The sequence below is a fragment of the Lichenostomus cassidix genome, chromosome 3 (genome assembly GCF_008360975.1).
Source record: "Lichenostomus cassidix isolate B80296 chromosome 3, HeHo_3.0, whole genome shotgun sequence".
Taxonomy (NCBI): domain Eukaryota; kingdom Metazoa; phylum Chordata; class Aves; order Passeriformes; family Meliphagidae; genus Lichenostomus; species Lichenostomus cassidix.
Genome location: NC_139483.1, coordinates 55,909,625 through 55,932,746, shown reverse-complemented (window position 1 = coordinate 55,932,746; position 23,122 = coordinate 55,909,625). Strand labels below are relative to the sequence as shown.

Here is a 23,122-nt window from a genome sequence, read left to right as displayed (position 1 = left end):
ACAAGTTTTCTCACTTTCACCCTCCCAATTCTCTCCCCCATTCAACTGGAGAGGATTAAGCAAGCGGCTCGTTGGGCTTGGATGCCAGCGGGGCCTAAACCACAACACTAACCTAGAGTAGCTGAAAAGAACTGTGTATCCATGGCTGGAAGAGGTGCAAGCTGGTACAAGATATGTAAAGACCACTTTTTTACCATGGCAAAAACCTGCAGTTTTGGATCTGAAGTGAATAAATTAATCTTCTTACATCTGGAAGTCTTACTGCTCCATCACGCTGTATTTTTATTCTAAGACAGTAGGCAACTTTCCTTTTTCTAATTGAGTAGTTACATTGCCTAATTCCGTAGTATTATGAAAGGAAATCAGTTGTCATCCATTCCTTCTTGATTGTTACAAGGTAGCTGATAAATTTCTGGTTTGCTCTATTTTTCCTGGTTAATTGTAAGGGGAATTCTTTCCCATGTAGCTGAAGGGCACTAACACTATCTTCAGCACCACACTTAAAAATTAACAAACTTCATACACAGCAGACAAATTACCTAATTGGTTTTGTTTAAAGCATCAGGGCTCAACCTACATTTTCTTTCTTCATAGTCCTCTCAGGGGAAAAGAACTGAGCAAGGCATTTCTTGCATAATGTGCTATTTGTGGAGGACTAAAATATGTGGGATGCTTTATTCAGGTGATTCTTCTGTCACCTTACCTTGCTAGAATTTATTGATATATTGTAATGATAAATTTATATATTCTGTCAATGCATATATTTGGTTTTATAGCCACATTCATAAATATATGAAGTTTTAGCCAGTATTAAATGTCTTCCAGGTAGCTTTTTATTTCCATTAAATTTGTCTGTAAAATATTTTAAGATATCTGCAGTAGAAGAAATAAGGTTACATATTAACTTATTTAGAAGAAAAATAACAATCTGTTTTTTGTTTTTTTTTAATAATAGATACCACATTGCCCTGGATGTTTTTATAGTCACAAGTTGCTGAAGGAGATAGGGTAGAGAGAAATAACTATCAGTGTATACACGAAGGCCCAGGTAAGCCATTACAAGATTAATGCCAAATAACAGTATTACATAAATGGTTCAATTAGAGATTTACATTAGATCATAAAAATAATGAAAATATGCGCATGTGGATCACAAGACAAGAAGGAGATCTCCAAATTGCATTGTTTTGGACCTGTACTGTTGCCACCCGAATCAGTGCAGTAATCCAGTTTTTGGTTGCCTTTTTGCAGTAAGGCAGAGTAAAATGAACAGAAAGTGTATAAATATGATAGTGAATGTGCTAAGAAATATGCATCATATAGGCATGAAATGACAGCTGTTTTGAAGAGTTTTCTGGCATTTTCTCACGTACTGACATGTTTAAAGATATGATAGATGTTACAATGGGGAAGAAAATCTTATGGTTCACCCTTTCTGAAGTGAGTCAACTCTGTGGAAAAATTACTAGTAATAAATATTGATATTATCAGACAGTTATTGCCTTAGCAGCTGAAGGAAAGTAATATTGGGGAATAGCATGTATATTCTCATCCAAAATAGGATAGAAGGTTTGTGCCACAGAAGAGAGAAAATAGTTTTCTCTGTATATTATTAGTCTTAACTTTTACCTTCTCAGTGTTCTAACATGTGCTCAAGCCTCAGAGCCTGCTCTCTGAAACAGGTGTTAGAGCTTTCTCATGAGCTAGCAGTAATTCATCTTTGAAGCCTTCAATAAAACTACTTTTGGAGGGATTTCCTGTGTCTTTTCTTTCTTGCCGCTGCACTCAAAGCAATAATGAAGAGACTGATGCCATGTTTGATGATGGGCAGTGATACTGAAAGCTTGTTCAGCCCTTTTGGCAGCATTTTGTTGTCCTAATGCTACAGGAGGTACACAATGTCATGAGCATGGCCAAGAGAACAACATGATGGCTGCAGTGACTCTGAGTAGACAAGGTAGGAGGGCATCTAATTAGGGCATCTAATCTCTGCAGAATTTTACAAGCCTTACGCTAATGATGAAACTGAAGGGAAGCATGAGTGGAGTACACAGTAGGAAACTCAGGATGGATAGAAAGCTGGGACCTGCATGGCATATATTTTGCTGTGACTGCCCATGGAGCTAAAATAGCTGTGCTGTAGGCTTGAAGTCTTCTGCCACAGGGATTAAGCAAGGGAGAACCAACAGAATGGCACATGCAGTGGCTGAATGATACTTTGGGAGGTGACATCAAATCCAGACAGAGAAAAGTACAGAGAATGCTGCTAAGCAGAGGCCAGTGTTGTACTGAAATGCTATATATGCTAACAGATAAATAGACCAAAAGAGAGGTGATAATATAAAGAATATAATTAGCAAGGAGAGCTGTATTTACAGAGGACCTCAGCCAGGCCGAGGTTAGCAATAGAGATGTTGTTTACTTTTCAGACACTGGTCTGACAGGCTCAGCCTGTCCCCTGGCTAAGGGCAGGTCCATTCCAGGCCAAGCCCAGGGAAAGAAAAAAAAATCAAAATTAGCCAAAACAAAAATTACTGGTTGTATATCTTTATTTTCACAAAGTAATTACATTTTGCTGTAGTATGGATTTGAGTATCATCACTGAGCTTAGCATATGTGTTCATCTGGAATATTTCACTTGTAACAAAGAGAATCTTTTTCCTATAATACTAAAAAGTTATAGCTGAAACGTATTTGTCACTCTTTGAGTTGAAAAATAAATCTAGATAGGCCAAAGACAACATAGAACATAAAACACCCTCCTCTAATGCATTTAAGCAAATGTGTTTTTTGTTCTAAGACAGAACAGTGACACCAAGGTGTTCTCTCCATCTCCTGCATGTAGCTCGTAAAAGTTTTACATCTCTTTGTAGACCACACCTAAAAATAGTGCTTCTATAAATATTTTATTATTTACCTCAAAAATCGGTTAACTTTTATCATTAAAATTGCTGTTTATTTGCTATAAGGTCCAATTTTCAATACCCATATTTTTAATAAAGCAAATCCTTAACAGGAAAAATAAATAATTAAAAGTTACTCCAGTTCCAGAGATGCTTTGTGTCCAGCTCTGAGAGAAAAAAAATTACTTGCTTTGTGTTGCTTCTTGCTTAGTGGTGTTAGAATGATGGAGTCCAAGTAAGAATTTCATTCTCCTGTTCCTGAAGACAATTCTTCACGATAACCATGAAAGTGTTGAAAACATAAAAAACTTTTATGCCTTCCGTGGAGGTCAGACATATTTGTTGAAGAGAAATCCATTGAAAGTTACCAAATTTAAAGATTTCTAGACCAAAATGTTTCTGAGCTGATAACTGTAGAAGGCTTGGAGAGGATGAGAAAGAAGCATGATATGTGTTTGCTCTGTTCTTTCTCCTCTGTAGGCATCTGCTTGTGAACAGTGCTGGAGACAGGATTTGGGGCCAGATGGATATGGCCATGTCCACTCCTTCTCCTTTCCTACCCTCCATATCTCTGAAACAACTGAAGCAAGGACTCTAGAAATACTTAACTAAACCAGTAGTAGGTCTAGTCTTGTGTATTTTATGAGGCAAGAGTCCAGGTTGGAGAAAAAAATAGGTTGAAATCATATAATTAAAAATTGAATGATTATATGCAAGGGAGAAGTACTAGAATCATGCAGGCTATCTCAGTACCTCTTCTTTGAATTTCAAGTTTTGCACCTACAGTACTTTTATTTCAATATGGATCCTGGTGCTTCATCTTTTAGGCTTGTGTGAATCAACTGGAAAAAAAGGTAATTCCATATGAACATGGCATGAGTGCCTGGGCAACCAAATAGAAATGGCTTCCCTGATGGATGGGCAGCTAGAGGCCCTGTGTAGTGCATGTTAATAAATTGTTTCTGCATGAAGCTGGGAAGAGAAGCAGCAAGTACACAAATGGCAGGCAGCATATTATGGTGTGAGCTACACACAAACTGACACCAATTTTCTGCTTTCCCTTGACCTGGTACCCTCTGAGAATATCTTCTGCTGGCCAGTATCATCCCTGCAACATCTGCTCATAAAAGCCAGTGTGTGGATCATGTTCTCCCTGAGACTGGCACAGTGGGAGTACTTGAGAATAAGTCTCTCTGAGGCACACATGGAGCCAGACGATCTAACTAGGATTTTTTGGAGGACTGCGATTGAACTGTCCGTCTTACTGTCACCCAACAAAGTGCCCTAAGGCATTTTACCAGGGAATGATGAAGACCTGTAGCTTGTTCTCACACTAGGAAAGGGTGGTTTGTTGTTTGCAGCAACCAGTACAACTGGGAAGCATTTCGGCTTCCCTCAGAGGACTTCCCAGGTTATGCTCCAGGCTAGAAGTAAACTGGGCAATATCTTCCTCCTCACCTCTCTGCCCTTGGTGTCACAAGGATCATTCACAAAGTCTATGAATTCTAGACAAAAGCCACTGCATAAACTCATCACATCATTTTGGGCCTGAACCTGCACAGCAGCCTGTGCTATATCATCCTCTCCACCCAGGGAGTAGCTACAAGAGCAAAAACTCTTCCGTACCTAGGGAAGTGACTTCCCTCTTTGTATTTCTAGCCACATTTTTATATCCCACAACATTCATTAGTATCAAGTTGAACAAAAGCCTGGTGAAGAGAATTTTAACAAAGTAAGCTATATACTGGGTGTTACTTTCCTGAATAATTCCTTGTCTTGATGGCACAGCAAAATTAAATCCTTATTGCCCCAGACATTACAAGAGATAACCAAGAGATAGCTGCTGTTGTGAAGTGTCCTTAGTGTAAATGTGAAAGCACAACACTGGAAGTAAAATAACATGACCCTTATTTCAGAGGCTGGAAAGAGTGGGACAGAAAAATTAGATATCAATACTGCATTAAAATAGAACCCACATCTCTAAACTCCATGGCTAATACTTGACCCACAAGACAATCTTCCCTGTTCTGCACCACTACAAAGTGCTTACACCATCTGATCTGCACAGTGTTATTTCAATCTCTCCCACAGTTGCAAATAATTTTTTAAAATGCAGAAAATGCAGACTAGTGGAGAATCACATTCTTGTGCAACAAATTGTCACATTTTTCCTGTCTTGTTTTGTTCTTTCTTTTAATCATGGAATCATGTGCTTGTTAGTTCCCCTTATACTGCAGCCTGTCTGCACAGGGAAGAGTCACCAGGTGCTATGAAAAAGAAGAAAGAACATCCCTAAGGTATTTTTGTCTGTCGACTGGGAAATATAAATAATTTTCAGTAGTTAGATGCTCATTCTTATTTGTCCTTGTGGATTTTCATCTCATGCTGAATGTTAATTTTGTCTGCTTTGTGAACTGATCTAGGGAGAGTTGTCCAAAATCTGAAACATTTGAGGGAATGGCCAGGCAGGTGTGGAAAGAGGTAAGAAGGTAGAAGTCCTAGAGTACCTATTCAGCTCACAAGCATCCAAATTGCCCTGCTGCATATTATTGCCTCTTCAGATCTACTGCTCTGGCTGCATGCATAGTGATCCTTAACCCAAACCTGTTGTAAGAATCAGAGTATATAAAAACACTGTAAACCATATGCCTTACCTCACCTGAATCATTCTGAGAGAACCCGTTTACATGTGGTTACACCAGAAGCATGTTTTGAAGATGCTTCCTGAAATGTTGCCCCTCTCTCTGGTTCTCTGATTATTGTAAAGGGTCTTGAGATAAGGGTAGGGAATGGCTTTAAAGAAAAGTCTGGGGGGGGTTTTGGTAGTGGCTAGATCTACCCTAGTATTTAAGTTTATGGCATTTATCAGTGTTGACAAAGTTCCTGACAGTCCCTCAGTCCCCAGCAGCTGCATGCACACACATGCCATGGGTATATGGACCACACTCTCTCCCTGGCCCTGCCTCACAAGGTGTCCACAGACCTACTTGCCCTATCCTGCAGTCCCCATCGGCTGTGGGGAGCTGCTCAGCTGATGTGTCATGCCAGCAGCACAGTAGATCTCTGCCCTGAGAGAGAAGCAGAGTTATCTACTGCCCAAACCAATAGAGGTGACAAGAGTTTCAAAGACAAAAACTGGGACAAGTGGAGGGGCTGTCAAAGATAAAGGCTTTGATGGAGTGAGGGACTCAGGAAGACATAAGTGTAACCTCTTCCTTCTCCCAAGTCTTTTCTACAATGACACATTGCAACATTTTAATGTAAGGAGGAAGAGGCACATGCATAGAAAGAATATTTATCCTTCTGAGATCTCTTCTCTACATGAATTCCCATCCAATCCTCTGTCTAAACCTACAATCTTCCTTATTCCAGATCTGGCAATCTTTCAGCAAAGAAGGGGCAGGTTGTATTTTTCTTTCCCCAGTTAGCTATTAAGTGTGCCAATGGAAACTTGGTGGGAAGCTGAAGATGCTGCTTTTGCTTGTGAGGGGAGGTCTCAGTTCCTGCTGAATTTGGAGCTCCATGGAGGCCAGAAGCAAATGCATGTCTCTTTGAAAGTGTCACAGTGCTCTGACTGCTGAGATCTCCCATGTTTTGTTATAAAGCTGACCTGTCCCCATCCTCTGTTTGCTGTTTTCTTCTTTTGCACTCTTTTGCACTCTTTCACACTCTTTCACAGCTTGGCTATAGTTGGGCAAGTGGCCTTGGGAATTAAACTCCACAAAATTCCAGCCCCAGTACCCTGGCATACAACAGGGGGAGGCAGGCAGCTGGAACAGTGTGGCTGGTGTGTAGTTCCAGTCATTCATTGTGGGAGGCACATTTCTTTTTTCTGTTTTTCCAAAACTGGTGGTTGTAAAACAGAAGCCACACAGGGAATATATATACTCCAGAGAAGAGATAAATACTAAGTAAGTGGCTGGGACAGCAAATGTTGGGACTGACTTTCTCATAGACTCCCTGAATATTTAAACCTACAGGAGTGCTGACATTCTGGGGATAAGCCAGCCCCACCCTTCATAATTAGGGCAAAAGCCCTCTGTGAGTTGGCATCATCGCTGTGTTGCCAGATATTCCTACGTGTCAAGTGCTGAATTATCCAAGGACCCAGAGACATGTCAATGTCAGTGGAAATTACGCAATATATACTTTGAAAACAAACTCTGAAGTAGCCCCTTAATGACAGATAAATTAGGCCACTTAATATATACTTAAATGCCTTGCTAGATCAAAGTTACACCATGTGTACTAGGCTACGTATGGGGACTTACTCTCATACATGGATTTCTTCCTCTGTTTCCCCTAGGGAGCAGCTCTTTTGCGCACTTAAATAAGCTGGAAACAGTTGAAACTAAATCCCAGTATGTAACGTGAATCCTGTGTTTAGTGGGTTTGACTTTTAAAAATGCGAACGCACGCAGGCCCTGATGACTTCAATAGCATTTATGGGTGCTTGGTGCTTGTATAAATGTCACACTATTTATAACATACTTCTGTGTCCTTTTTTAATATTCTCTGTTGGTCTGTCTCTTTTCCACTGTGGTATCTTTGATTAACATAGTCACATCAGGATGTAGCATGTGTTTGAATAATTAAGAAAATACAAATCAAAAAACCCAAAACAAATAAAAGTTATCTTTATTCTAGTCCATATTTTTCCATTGCTCAGTCACCAAAGATAACAACACCATTTCACCACTGTTTTTTATATTCTATGGAAGAAAAATACTTTTAGTTTTGCAGTGGTTTATTAAACGTTCCAAGTCCAATTATTTGCCCCTAGAGTTTCCCCCCTAAGCTTTAGAAAATTGTTTCGGCTATATCCAAGCTCATGCCAACTTCCTGGCTTCTTGGCCGCAACCCATCAGTGAGCGCTCTACTAAGAACCACTTTGAGGCTCTCCTTGAACCTCTTGTTCTTGCTGCTTCCTACAAAGAAGTAAACCAGGGGGTTGATGCTACTGTTAACGGTGGAGAGAACGATGGTGACGTGGTTCTGCTGGCTGAGCAAAGATGACCAGTGGTGGTAATTCAGAAGGTACAACAGCCTCATAGGCATGGCAAAGATGAGGAAGACAATGACTGTGACCACAATGATGATGTAGAGCTTTGACGAATGAGGTCTCAGGGAGTTACGATGAATCCTGATAACCAAGATCAGGCTGGACAGAATCATTAGAGGAATGAAGATCATGAAAGTCAGGATCCATGTGAAGATGAGCAGTGCTTGGCAGTGGTTGCCATCGTCGAATTGTTCCTTGGTTGAGTCATCTTTGCATGTTAAATATTCGGCTACTGTCATGAAAAAAGACAGAGTCCACAGAATTGCACACACAATTGCCGATTGGTGCTGTGACCGGTGGCATCGGTACCAGATGGGGTAAACAATAGACAGACACCTCTCAATACTGATGGCTGTCAGGAGATAGAGCCCAGTATTGTAGCCAAGAAGGAAGACAATAGATAGTGTGGTGGTTATATAATAGTAAAAACCATATGCAAATCCAAAACCAGCGATGTACTCAATTGACAGAATAAACGTACAAAGCAGTAAGGAGATGTCAGCAATGGACAAGTGTGTGATGTACGCAGTGAATGGGTTTCTTTTGATCTGGAAGCAGAGGCACCAGAGGACAATTCCATTTTCACAAAAACCCAGGAAGGAGATGATCATAATTACCCAAAGTGGGGTCAATATCTCCCAGACCCTTTCCTGTGTAGAAATGTTTCTGTGCATTGAGATGTTCTCTGTGCCTTCGCTGGGATGAAACGTTATGTTTGACTCATCCATGGGGAAAGCTCAAGTTTGGATAGCACAGCTCTTCCTTCTGTAAATATGTATAAAAATATACTGTGAGCATTGTGTGCTCCTCCCCTCCCCCTTTTCTTTCTGTTTTGTGGACCCTCAACTTCTGGTCATACCTGAAGGCCTTGGGAAAAGGAAAACCAGCTTTGATGTATTGATGCTAGCTAAAAACCCACTTGGAACTACTCTTGGCAATGTTAGAGATCACTGAGCCCATCATAGTAGCAGAAATCCTGAGCCTTCCTCTCTATGGGGCTCAGCTTGTGAGTGCTACACCACAGCTAAAGAGATTCTCTTAAGGAGCTCTTGGACAAACAGTGTTTCTGTCACATTGCAGAATTGTGACAAATGGCATTGGTGGTTCTTTTTAGAGCTCTAGATTTTTCCCAGACAGGTCTCTTCAGTTTCTATTGAAGCTAATGGCATTAATTTTAAGTTAAACATGTGCATTTCAAGTGAATTTGGCTCACAGGTTTTTTTTGTCTTTTTTTAAAAAAAATTGATGCCAACATCAGTTTTTCAGAACAGGATTTAATTAAGTAAGTAAAAATAATATGTAATTACTCAGCATTGTATTCCCTCCAAGTACAGAAGTGGAGGAAAGGCAAAATGCCACTGTTTTGAGAGAGCAATTTCTTACCTGCTTTAAGTGTTGTTTATCACAATATAACATAATTTAACCATGTTTACACGTAGCACAATTGTAGGTATCTTGCAAACATTACAAGTCTAACCCATCACAAGGAGATGTTGTTCATCACACCATATTGATTGTCATCATCATCATCGTCATCATCACCCCAAGCTGTTCAGGTTCCCTGCCATTGTTATAATGGTTTTAATGGTTGTTTTGCTGAATTATGGGGTAAGTTCTCCTTTTCTGTCTCCTTTTATCTCATAACAGAGAATTAGTAGCACTGGCTTCAGCTGATTTTCATACAAATATTTCATACCCCATTCCCTGTTAACTTCCCACTGCCCCTGTGATGATATATAGTCACATTCAGGACTCTTTGGGATTTACTGATGTTAACAGGCACTAATTGTTGACAATAAGCTTGCCTAGCTACCTTGTTCATTAACATGCCATAATGAGAACTTACCCGTACCCTCAAGTAGTTAAGAACATAAATCCAAGGTGAAAAGGTTTTACTGGGGCAAATTGTGCAATGATTATTTAAAGAGAGACATTCACCCCACTCATAAATTTTCTGTCATGATCCTTGCATTTCCTGGTTTCAAAACAGCTCCTTAAGACAGCATATCACAGTCTAAGAATGAGCATTCTGTAAACAACCTGGGAAGCCTCAGGGCTTGCTGGCATTTAAACCTGTGCAAAAATGTTAATGATGATCCCACCTGTATGTTGACCATGCCACCACCTGAGATAGTTGAAGGTAACAAAGAACATAGCTGGAGATGTGGTAGAGAAGTGAGTGTAAATGCAACAGGTGAATGCAGTGACCAGAATGAGTGGCAAGCCTCCCAAAAGCAGTGTTTCGTAAAAACTGCAGAGGGAAAGAGCTCAAACGGTGTGCTGCTTGAAGTATAGGAAGGCTTCACAGAAGAAAGGGAGAGGAGAAACTATGTACTTCAAGAGTTAAAACAAATAGGAAAGGAAAAAGAGAATTAAAAGATTCAAGTATGAAAGAAAAAGGACTTGGAGTATGAAACTATTCAAGCAAGTTCTAGGTTTGTATCACTGTAGAAAAGGAGTTTTCTCTCTGGAGAGTAAAACAAAGAAGAAAAAGTTCTCGACTTACTAATGTCATTCCCACATGACAGCATTCAGAGATGAGGATGGAAAGAATCCTCTCCTTCCAGATACATCCATGGCTTGTTCAGATTTCCCTGAAGCTGTTGAAGAACTTCCTTGAAGAAGCTGAAGGTTACCTTCTCCAACCATTTGCCTTTGGTAAGAGTGGGAGCAAATAGTAACTCTGACCATGACTCAAACAGAAGTGTGCAGTCCTCCCATTGCTCCAAAAGTCTGAGGCATGCCAAGTAAAGGGTCCCAGGCTCATCATCTGAGGCTGAGCTTCAAATGGCATCACTTAGTAACTGGCAACTCATCTAGCTGAAAGCCTGGGATTTAACTCTTGTGGGAACTGAATGGCAGTATATGGAAAGTTGTCCTGAGCTGCTACAATACCAAGAGACCTAGTTTAAACAAACAAACATGAAGGGAGTAGAAAATCTATTTGGGGATGTTCAGATCCAAAGAAAAAATCTCAATTTAGAACTGTGCCACCACGTGCCATCTAAAAAAAGTCCATTTGCAAATTTTTTTAATATTTTTTGATATGAGAAAACAAGAAAGTGAGAAGGGAGAAACAGAAGAAGAATGAAAGAGAAACAAAAAAAATTAAAAAAACATAGAAGGTGAGGAAAAAGAAAGAGAGAAAGAAAGAAAGAGTGAAAGAGAAAGACCTGAGAGCAAAGAAAATAGCCCATCATTGTGTTAGACTCATACTTTCATTCCTCTAGGTAAAATCTGTATCTTGAGATTATTGTAGAAAAAGAAAGTCTTTTCATACGATTTAAACAGTCTCCCCTGAAAAGTTCAAACAACACTAGGAGCTTGAAAAGTCCCCTGAGGATGCCCCCTGCTTTTGCCCCAAGTATTAGGTTGTTTTTACATTCAGATATTAGAAGAACAAACATTCTTAGCCAAATAAGGAGAGAGTTTGCTTGGTCTTCTCCTTTAAATGTTTCACTAAAACTGCCAAATCCCCAAATGGGAAGAGCAACTAACTAATGTGAGAAATAAATGACCCCAAAGGAGGGTCAGAATAAAGTTAGGAAAGGAACAGAGTGAAATAAAACAACTTCTAACTGGCTTTTGTTGGATTAAGTTGTAATCTACCTTACATTCAACACCTATGGAAGCAAAAATTTCAAGCTACCTCTGAGAAAGGAAAAAACCTGTTCCTTTCCCCAAAAGGGAAATATGCATACAAGTAATGAGAAGAGTCATTGTGGGAATATGTTAACATTTCAAGATGGACCAGGTCCTTGTGTTTGCAACCCACTGCAATCCAAAATGGGGGATGCCCTGGCTTCCCTGTCTTCAAGGGACAGCTGTTCTTGAGACATCCCTCATGCACAGAGCACCTCCTTCATGACTGGTCCCCTGTAGCACCATCAGTCACCATCTACACGGGCAGGGCACCAGAGCAAAACCTGGTCTTGAGGGGAATAGGTCCCAAATACACCTTATCCTCGGTGATTCTGGGAGTAAGAGGAAGGTTGAATAGCAGTGTTTATATCAGATGCTGCCAAGAGATGGAGCAGCTATTTCTGAATCAGTTTAAATGTTCAGATATTGAACAAGAGGGCTACAATAGCAAAACATGGAACCTGAACAGATCTTGGGACTAGAAATTAGTATTGACAGTAAAGACATGATTGACAATATGGAAACTATTTTAATTTCAATTTAAACTGAATATACAGCCAGATGTCACATGAATAATAATTTATCATAAAAATTTTCTCTCTGACACTAACTTTGTGGGACAGACCAGCTTTGCAGTGGATGTAAATTGAATGTACTAACACTTGCAAATATTCTGTACGTAGGAATCTGGCAGGGTTGCCTTTTATCATCTTTCTTTGAGTCTTTGAATGTTCTTCTATTTCCAGTTCCTGGAAGCAGGAGGCAACCTGTAAAGAACTTGCAATTCATTCATTAAACACAATACAACAACCTAGGATTTATAAAACCAAATTAGAGAGGTTTGTGTGGTTAGTACAGGTTGGTACAGTATATAAAAGAGCCTCTGCATAGCCAGGAGCCAGATCTCCTAACTATATACTTACATGAGCCATAACAAAAACCCCTCAGGGATAAGCTTTGTTAGCAGTTTCATGCAGTGCAATTTTTCCTGATGGTCGTTCGGTCATTACCACTTTCCAGCTGAAATTCATTCCATAATTATTCAGCTCTAAAAAAGATTAGGAATTGGGTTTAGGTTTCAGAGTGTAGACTGAAGATCTGGGTGCAAACCACTAAGGTCACTAAGCTGAGGGCCACATTAGAGAACAGGGGTTGTAGGATGGCCAGAGACTAAACAGGAGGCTCTAGGGTGCTGTGGAGAGCAGAGGACTATGGGGCACACTGAGAACAAGCTGGAGGGGGACTTATTACAAGGGTATGCAGTGCTAGGACAAGAGGAAATGGCTTTGAACTGAGAGAGTAGGTTTAGATCAGATACTAGGAAAAACTCTTTACTGTGAGAGAGATGAGGCACTGGAGTGAGTTGCCCAGAGAAACTGTGGATGCCCCATGCCTGGAAGTGTTCCAGGCAAGGCTGGATGGGGCTCTGAGCAACCTGATCTAGTGGAAGGTATCCCTGCCCATGGCAGAGAGGTTGGAACTGGATGATCTTTAAGGCCCCTTCCATTCTGTGACTCTATGAAAAGCATAGAAAAGAGTCTTAAGACCCCTTAAGTCTCACAGAGATTGGAAGAGCCATTATGACTTACAGATACTTCTCTGTAGGTGATAAGAGAGTATCATTAAAGTAGGAGTTAGGCATGGGGTAAGGTTGCCTAACCCAAAACCCACCACGGAACTTGCTGGACATCTTTTATCCTACTCATATCAGCCATGATCTTAGCATGTGCCAGTTCCTTAAACTGGATCCCTGACTGATGGATTGTGTTTTATAGGCAACAGGCATGAGAGCTGAATTTATTGTTGGTTTCTGCAAAGCAAGGTGAAAATGCATGTCACCAGCAAGTTTTGAAGCCAACAGAGATCATCTATTCATAGCTAAAAGTAAGGCTGTGGTAGGAGTTAAAATTCTATAAAACAGAAGGCAAAGACGACTAAGTCCAGAATTGGTGTTGGGCTGAAGACTCCTTGGTGGCTGCTCAGTTGTTGAAAGGCCAGTTGTAAAATTCTATTAATGGCAATCATAGGATTGTGTTTTCATGAGAACAGTGTGGAAAAGCAGGTTCTAAATCAAGGATTACTGCTTAATCCTGCAATCCTACTGGAAGATTTCGACAACTATACTTGCTAGAGGTGAATTAATCGTATTATTTTGTGGGTGGTTAAGACCCACCACATTTTGTTTATTAAAGTGGATTTAGAGGCTGAAAGCCAAGTGTACTGTGGGAAACAGGGAAGAACCTTACCTGAGGTAAGAATAAGGCAACTAGTGAGAGATGGGCAATTTATAGTTGCTGTTGGGACCATACAGGCCCCTAAAATAGTTTGGTTAGGCTGTTTTCAGATTAGTTTCCTATTCTTTGGGTGAGATGTTTTTGAATGATTCATGAATTTTAGGTTCTGCTCTAAAAATGCTGATGAGAAAAGGGTAATTAATCATGGATGGAAAGGTAGGGGCAAGTGAGCCCCAAGCTGGTGTGCAGATCTCTGGAAGCAAAGTGAGGTGCCTGGTGGTGTTGCCCAGGCTGCTGGAAGGTTAGAGGACTGGTTTACATGTTAACTTTATGGACTGACTGTCTCGTGAGCAAGGGAAGATTTGGAAATATTCCTGCTGCTGACTTGAGCCACACCCTCTTTTTCCCCGACCTGCACAGCTCTGGATGGCAAGCCAGGGCTCAGCACTCAGCGGTGATGCCAGCAGCAGGCGGAGCAGAGCTGCAGCTCAGCAGCCCCAGGGCCAGGCGTGTACTGCTCACCCAAGTGTCTGCTGGGCTGGCAGGGGCCACAACTGGCTGCACTCCCCAACAACCAGAGGGGAAATCGGCCAGTTTGGCTACCAAAGCTGTGCCGAGATACTCATACAATACCAGATGGCCCTGTTTATCCACCTGGGCGCAGCACATGTGGTGCTCTGAATCTGAGCTCATACCTGTGTCCTGTCACAGTGCTGGTGAGGAAGCAGTCAGAGTAAATAGCAGGGAGTTTCCCAAATCAGAGAGCGTATCAGCAAGCAAGGAGCTCTCAGTGACGCTGTGAACTTGGGAAAACTAATATAAAATAACAAGGTTTCCTGCTGCCCATCTTTATCCCCAATATCCTTGGGTTTCAGAGGCTCTTCAGCTGTCTGCAGACCTACCTTCAGTCATAACATGCATAGCAGGTGGTTGTTCTTACCTCGAAGACAGTGGGGTCTGTCTCCAGTGGAAATCTACCTTGCTAAAACCATTCTGAGCCTTATTTATCTCTTGATCTGGTCACTGACAGCACAAATGCTTGCACCAAACCCAGCATCATCACGCATCAAAAGAGAAAATACACTGCACCTCCCTGCTGGCAGCCCCGACAGAAACCAAGCATTAGGGCCACCCTGCTGTGTAGTGTAAGACAATACAGGAAACAGTATTTTCTTTCTACATTTTCATTTTATATATGTAAATCAATACAGGAAACCACTGGGGAGACAATGGGGTAAGAATGGAAGTAATAACTTGACATATATGATTAACTAGTGCAGGCAGTTTTTTAGCTTTAGTTGTGCAAAGTAGATGTTACAAATTAGAAAATGTGACTGAGGCATGACAGGGATGAGTCAGAGCTTCCCCATGATAAAACGTTGGAAGAAAAGCTCTGAGTGCCAATTAGCCAGTAGTGCAAATAGACTAAGACATTTTGTATTACTGATAAAGTTGACAAAAGAAGGGTCTGATACCATAGTGCTCTTTCTTTCAACCTGTGTTGTTTCTGGATGTTCCCATCAACAGATGTCCAAATCCTTTTTGAAACAGAGTTGCTTGTCAGACTAATTTATGTCAAGTGCCTACCCTAGAAACAAAGTGCCTTCCCTGAAATAATCTTTACTCAATTGCACTAATCTGTCTTCTATATTTTACCTGTTTACTTTTTTTCTGTATCACATATTCATCATTTGCGTGCATCTCCAACCTATCACAGAAGTTAGCCATTATCCTTTTTTTGCCCTCTGCACTGCAGGAATAGGTGGTTAAGTAAAATGCTTGATGCATGTTACTGTGAAACCTTAATCTCTTTCGTTGGGTTCACTCAACACTCAGGGTTTTTCACCTGAACTCTGGCGGTTCACCTGTCTCCCGGTCCTCTGCACAAGAGAAATAGCTATACTGCTGAGGATTCCTTGTACTGGAAAATTATTTAAAAGGATGATAACTGCTGTATGGAGGCACCAGTAGCTTTAAAAAAATTGATGTAAATGACACAGGAATTGTTAACAGCCCTTTCTGGACACTCTTTGGAATCAGCCAGGATAGATCTGTGACTCCTTAGGGCAGCATCTTTACAAGATATCTTATGAATGCTGAGAATGTAACTACTGTGTATGACTGTAATTAGATAGCAAGCAGTAAACAACAAGAGCTTTATAATTATATGTCTGAATGAGGTGTGTATTACTATGTGATGTCGGGGTTTAAAAAAGGAATTTCCATCAGAACTCTAAAAGTGGTCTAAATGTCCATGAATTAATTCAGTATTTTAAAAATCAAAATTTCACTGTGTATATCACATTGTGGTTCTGCAGGGAAACTGTTGCCCAGTATTCTCATGTCTCATTTCTCCTTTTTGAACTGAACCTCCCACAGTGCACCACGGAATATGACTTTTTATTACTATCCTCTTTTCTCTTGGTGTCTGGCTGGGAGCATGACTGATAGAGATGAACCAGAGCACAGTGCATAAAAACGTCATTGCAGAAGGGAAATATTTCCTCCTGCTTTAGGATTTTTCCCAAATGCTGAATTTTTAAAATGAAGACTCTCAAGTAGCTAAACATTTTCCTTTGAGTAAAGGTCTTCTATTATTTTTAAGTTGCTTCTAATAACTGTCTCTTTCCAAAGACAAAACATAAACTCAGAGATAATTTTTATTTTTCAAGGTGATCCAGCTTGAACACAAGTGCAAAACAAGCTCATGCAGTAGGTTTACTGCTTTAAGTGAGAAGGTCACTGAGTGAAAACACTGAACTGTCTCTTCTATCAAGTGTATATATAGGGAGTGGATCTAGAGTCCTAAAATATAAAAAAGGCCATTATATTTTCTGAAAAAGGAAATTGTTAAAGTGTAGCAAGAGTACAGAACAATGATTCTGAGGATAGAAATCACAAGGCTTGCATTTACTCTGTTTCAGGCTGCCTCAATATCATCAAAATTCCTCCTCTGCAAAATGGGAGTAGCATGGGAGCACTGGGAGGACAACTTCAAATCTGTGATACACCTAATATAGTAATATAAATACTGAAAATACAAGGAATTTACCAACTACTTCAACCTCACAAACACAGTAAGAAGTTAGTTTGATTCTCTTGCAGTAAAAACAAGGGGTCTTGGCTTTTTTTTTGTATATATTTCCAGCTTTTTCAACTTTCTCCATGATACCTTTAACAGAACTGGGACAAGATGCTAAGCTGTGGTAGTCATCCCATGGAAATCAGTGTCAGTAAACCAGGTAATAATTCAGGCCCTGCACATGAACAAAGGCTGCTCTTGAGGACTCCAGGTTCAGGATTTCTAGCTCCTACAGCGATGTAATGGTACCTCTTGCCAAAATTCCAGCATAAACATATTGGCTGTGTCATCAGCTTGCTTTCAGAAACAGTATTGACTTGTCCTCTTCTATTCATAGCCTGATTTAGAAACACAGTATTTGCCCTGCAGACTTGGGATAATGCAAAATAAGTTGTGTAGTGGACAGCAACCAATTGAATTTCATCTGGAGATAAAGAACCTAAAGTTCTGTGTCTTTTAGGAATTCCATTTTTTCTTCCCACATCAAAACATAAGTTTCCTTCTTCCTCTAAGCTGGAGGGGTTAAAGACACCACTGCTTTCTCTCTCCCCTTAACAGGGAGTTCTAACAACTAAAAGATGTTCAGCATCAATTGAAGTCTCAGTCTTTAGTTAATAGAAAATATTTTCCTCAGAATTTAGAGGGAATTTTTCCAGGGAGTACTGCTGCCTCTATTTCCTGCTGAACACATTTCCTAGAGTACATTTTTTCTTCCTGGTCATAATTTGCATTTATCTTTTTATGACAAGGGCACATGGTTTTTCTTGCCCTATGAGTAACACACCAGCATCTCTGTGTGGCTCCTTGCCATGCAATATTGCTGATCACAGTGGAGCCAGAGGCAGGAAGGGCTTCAGAGCATGTCCCAGGTGGGCAGTTGTCTCTGCTTGTGCACCCATGGTGGGATCTGAGCCAGCTGTGCAGAGCAGAAACGTTCAGGTTACCACCAGCCCCTAGGCCAACACAGTCCCAGTAAAACCCACGGGTTGTAGCCCTGGCAACAAAGCATTTATCTGCACTTTCACTGCTTGCAAGGCACCTACATGCAAAAGACTCAAGGCTGGCAGCTCTGTATCATCTATCCTGTTTCTCTTCCTCGTGATCTTTTTTTTTTTTTTTTTTTTGATCCTGGCTTAATCTTCTAATACCTCGTTGTGGTTTACATGCACCCACATGACTCAGGGCACACTTAAATATACTTAATAAATTTTCTGCAACTATGTTGTTATGTGGACTATTCTGCTGTGGTACAAAGAAATCAGGCTCTGATCTGAGACATATTCTCAGCAAAGCTATCTCCTAGTCCTCCTCCAACTATGGATTGATGGAAGGAGATAGAGAGGTGTCAGTCACAGAGATATACATCTCCTCCTCATCAGGCCAAGTGTATTAATCACCCAGATGACTGTATAGTATATAATATGCGTCATATTTATATCCATATCTTGCCAAAATTAAGCTTACTAGTCTCCTAGGTGAAGAAAGGCTTGGCTTCTGGTGTTGGAGTGTTTTTTTGAGGGACAGGGATGGAGGAAGGAAGAATCAGTAAGAGACTAGAATACAGTTGGTGGTGTAGAAGCCACATAACTCAAAAGAAAAAAAGTAGATTAAGAGATTCATAAAACAACTTGATGAACTGTATCCTTTTTTTCACTGGAAGGTTTTGGAGACATTGTGATGGCTGTGCTGGGATAGAGGAGGCAATATGAGAAGATGCTGGCCAGAATCTGTAAACATGTGGGGTTTTTGCTTCTATCACCTGTTATAGCCTCAATGGGCATCTACTAATCCTCTTTTGGCAGAGTGAAACTACAGTACAGAATCTGGGAGCCCAAAACCAGGGAATGAGCCCCAGGCTGTAGGGTGCTTCCTGATCCCAGCTAACTGGTTTTACAGGGGCTTCTTGCAACCTCTCAGCTACTTAAGCAAGCTATGTGCACCTCAGGACAGGATCAGAGTGCAGGCTTAGAATCCAAAGGCTTTGTATGGTATATAAAAACCACAAACTCTTCTGAAAGGCAAGCTCAAGTCAGCACGGCATGAGAATGTGGCTTAAATGCCACCTAAATTCTAGCTTGTATTCAGGCACTTTATTCAATCGAGGCTTAAATGCTTCAGTCTTCACATTTTCATCAGCTGGGAAGAAAGAGCTGAGGGGTGGTACTGCCTGTTCCGTAATTGCAAATGTAAATATTTCTCATGATGATCATTAAACTGTAGGTGCAGGATTCCTGAAGGAACACTGTGCCAGGCAAAACAAGGCCAGGCTTTTCAAGCATTCATCTCCTTGTGTCAGTGGTGAAACAGACTTCCCTGGTGGGAAACACGTGATTGATTAAGCCTAATTATACCTTCTGGCTCCCAAGAATGGGCTTTATGTTAATTCAAGAGGAGATATAGTCTCTGCCCTAACTCACAGCCAAGAGCACTTCCCCACTGCAGTAACTAGCACAATGTGTAACTGGCAATACTCATATTCTGGCTTGTTCCTCACACATGTCAAATACACCATTATATCACAGGCACATCACCCCCTTGTATCACTCTTGGATGTGGCTGCTGTAGCACCACAAGGCAAATTACATGTTTGTGCACTTCAAAGCCTTTCTTTCCATAGAAAGTATTGCATAAGAGTCAAAATTCCTCTGGAATAGGCACAGGTGGCCCCTCCCTTCTAGGGTCATTTCTTTCTCATATGCTGAAGCCAAGCTCAGATGAGGATTTGGAAACACTTCTGGGGAAAGGAGGGGAAGCATTTCCTTTTTGGGCTTCTGCCCTAGTCTTTTCTGCTCTTGGATAGCTCACAGTCTGATGGCTGTAGAAGCCAGAGATGTCCTCCTGGGGGTAGGCAAAGGCCTGGGCTGCTGCATCGTCTGTTTGACAGCTGATTTGAAAACAAACAGACCTTAAAATAGTATTTCTGCCATTGCATTGGCTGCAAACTTTCAGCCCTGTATTGAATTGGACCAAGCAGAAGGAACAAAATAAGCAGTGCTGAATTGACTCCCATGCCTCCCTTGTCCACCATATTATTCCAATGTCCACACCTTTGGGTGGGGTTTTTTTGTTTTGCTCTGTCCTTTCTCTCATGACTTGTGCAGCTCCCCCTTGAGAGGTTCACTTTCCTCTTTTGAACACCTGAAGTGCCAGACAAGAGGGATTGGGAAAATGAAGAGAAGGAGGATGCAAAGGGAAGAAACTCCAAGGCAAAGAGGCATGTGACCTTTTCCTTTCTTCAATGCAGACAGAGCTGTCAAAGCACGAGTAAAACCAGTATGGAGAGTGTGGAGAGTGCAAGCATCTTCAGTATCACCCTTCCACATCCTCCCTGCTTTTCTACCCAGCAAGCCTTCACACTAATAATAACCTGCTTCAGCCCCTTCTCCTGTCACATCACCAGCATTAAAAGTTCTCTGTCTACATGCTCATTTTAAACTCGCCTCCTGGCTCCAGGGGGCTGCCTTCACCCCCTCTCACAATGTGCTCCTTCTACCTCAGGGAGAAAATTATTTTTGTCCAATTGTTTATGTAAAGTCTTTATTTGGTAGAGGTCTTCCAGGACACAGACATACACACAAAGCAGGGAATCTCAGAAGTTTCTTCTCTTTCCTAATTTAGGCAAAAAGGAAAACCTTCTCTGTCACCTTAGCCCTTGAGATACACTGAAGAAATGTTACCTTTTTGGAGGCATTGTTCTGTCCCTCCAGTTACAACATCAACCCCAGAGCTTGTCCAAGTGCATGTGGTGACCTGCCTGGGCTTTGTCTTTCGCTTTCCTCCCTCATGGCTCATCTACAGACTTGGAACACCACTAACACACTTGGCAAAGAAGTCATGAGCTGGATTAGCTGGGGGTCCCCTCATCATGAGCATGGTGGCTGCCACTGAATGTCTCCAATTCTTCACATGCACAACTACCCATTATCTGCAAAAAGTAGCATGCTGGCATTATTCAGGATAAAGATAATTCTGCCAAACACATATCAAACATTCTAATTACCACAGCAGCTTCCATTGAAACCTCTAGCAAAGCTCACCCCTTAGCTTGACTGGGAATGGGATCCAGCCTGACACGTGCTGGAATATTCACTTACATTTTGTCCTGAAAAACTGAGGAAAACTGCCTGTGAAGCATACTTTTTCCTCCAGTTAGGAAGTTATATGATTACTTCTGTTGGACATTATCTAAAATTGTCAGAGTGCCTTGGCCTGGCTGACAAGATTGTATCACCTCTAGCATGACAGTGCATCTGGGCTGGAAACTAATTTGGTGCCAGAGGATTATGGCTTCTGAACAGCCTGAAAGAATGGGCAGAAAATCCTGAACACTTTCAGTAAAGTATATGATCAGCTTAAAAATGGGATTTTTTTATTTTTGTAGTAAGAAATTCAGCTTTGCAAAATAAGAGCTTCCTTCTGGTCCTGTGTTCCCACTTCAGCACATTAATGATCTCACTTCAGTGTAGTGCAAAAAAAAAAGGTATATTCTCCTTTGCATCTGTTCTGCTCTAGGGAATTGTGGACTCAAGTGCTTGTCCACAGGAATGGTACTAAAAAAGTCTGCTTATTTGGCTTTAATCTAGTTCATGAGTATGTCTGTGACTTTCCATTCCTGCACAACCAGTGGAGCCTTCAGCATCCCATTTGCTTCATTTTTCAGGTCTTGCAAGCAAGAGTTGTCTGAGAAAGAAGGTCACTGTCTCCTGCAAGTCCCTGGAGACCTGAGCAGCCTTAAACAACTGTGAGAGCAAGAGTACACCCTTGTGCCCACAGTTCCTCCTTCACAGGAAACAAACAAACACGTGAGGCTGCCACAAGGCTCATGTTCAATGGGGATGGGAGGTGTGGGCACTGTGAGCATAAAACAAGAGTCTTAGCAAATGCCTCTGAGCTACTTTGCTCATGAGAGAAGAAAAATAATTTGAATTATAATACTGGCTGGCTTATTGTTTTAAATCAATGCCACCTAGTACTCAATCTTTTTTTCCAAGCATTTTTTAATGGAGTACATAAATAAGTATTAAAACAGCCTAAAGGGTTTTTGCCATTTGATTCAAAACTCAGGGATGAAATGCACCAGTACAAAGATTTCCTCCCATACTTCATTTTCTTCACAGTCTCATTTTTAAAGAGCCATGGTAGGGTTTTATTCTTACCTATATATTCTAAAAATGCGCTTGCACATTCCCTGTTAGCTCTCCAAAAGCAGACTGATAAGGTAGTGCTTTGCCTTTGTTGATAGGAGATAACCTGGGACACACTGGGGAGGGTCACAGTGACAGAGCTGAGTACTCAGCCCTTCCTCACAGCAGAGGCATTGAGGCTGTGTCTCCTTGCCTTGAGACACAGCCTCAGGGAGTACAAGACTCGGACACAACCAAGCTCTCCCCTTTTCTGATGGACAGAGAGAACCTATTAAAATCACCACACTGGAGCTGGAGGGATCAATGCTGAGCCCCCAGTTGGGTCCTTAGAGACAAATAACAACAAAGTTCATGACTCGTGGAAAATGTAGGACCTATTCCCACCAAACTTTGAACATTATCAGCTGCTATTACCATAAATGGGATAAAAGATGCTTGGTACTTTGTACTTTTCCAAGTCTATGTAAATATGAGCAAACTACACTAGATAGCAGCAGGCACAAAATCAAATGATACCATGGGTTATATTTACATACTTGTGTGTATTTAGGTATTAACACAGTGCATTAATTACCATTTTAACACACAGAGACACACATCACTTTAATCAATGACTTTGTGTTCTCTAAAAAAATTACAAACTGTTCAGTTACATAAACAAGACTTTATCTAGACGTTGATTTTTTTCTTTGATGACAATTACGATTTTATCCAATAGGTTACCAAATTAAGTACTTAGTAGCAGATGAAGTACACTGTAATGCAGATGATTTGCCCTATTGGTTATATTTCCTGTGTCTTTATCAGAAGAGGAGAAACATCTTTTTTTGCTGTTGGGTGGGATGGAGGATTCCAGAAAATGGAAGTCTCTCAAACTCTGCTTGCTGAAGGCTCTGTGAGCAACAATGGAATTATTATTTTCAGTCATTAATTACCTCATTTTTAACCCACTCATAGTTCTCTCCAGTTTGATCTTCTTCATCACTGTCTGAAAGAAGCCTCCAAGAGGGGCTTGACCTCACCATGGTCGGTGCCATGGCATTCCTCACCTCATC

At 41.0% G+C, this 23,122-nt stretch overlaps 1 protein-coding gene and 1 long non-coding RNA gene across 4 annotated transcripts in view; one reads left to right on the top strand and one right to left on the bottom strand.

Moving 5' to 3' along the window:
- Positions 1-22,777, top strand: part of LOC146439765 (uncharacterized) — a 28,205-nt gene extending 5,428 nt beyond the window's left edge. For all 3 annotated transcript variants that reach the window (XR_014850895.1, XR_014850897.1, XR_014850896.1), the window contains 2 exons: positions 956-1,048; positions 21,584-22,777. This is a non-coding gene — a long non-coding RNA (uncharacterized LOC146439765). The remainder of the gene's footprint in view (positions 1-955; positions 1,049-21,583) is intronic.
- Positions 7,655-8,724, bottom strand: MAS1 (MAS1 proto-oncogene, G protein-coupled receptor). Its single transcript, XM_085057400.1, has one exon. The coding sequence runs from the start codon at positions 8,691-8,693 to the stop codon at positions 7,704-7,706; it is 990 nt and encodes a 329-aa protein (XP_084913526.1). The 5' UTR covers positions 8,694-8,724; the 3' UTR covers positions 7,655-7,703.
- Positions 22,778-23,122: the final 345 nt, after the last annotated feature.

What these genes read in the sequence shown, in the direction of transcription:
- MAS1 (XM_085057400.1), bottom strand. Translation starts at nt 8,693, where the DNA reads ATGGATGAGTCAAACATAACGTTTCATCCCAGCGAAGGCACAGAGAAC.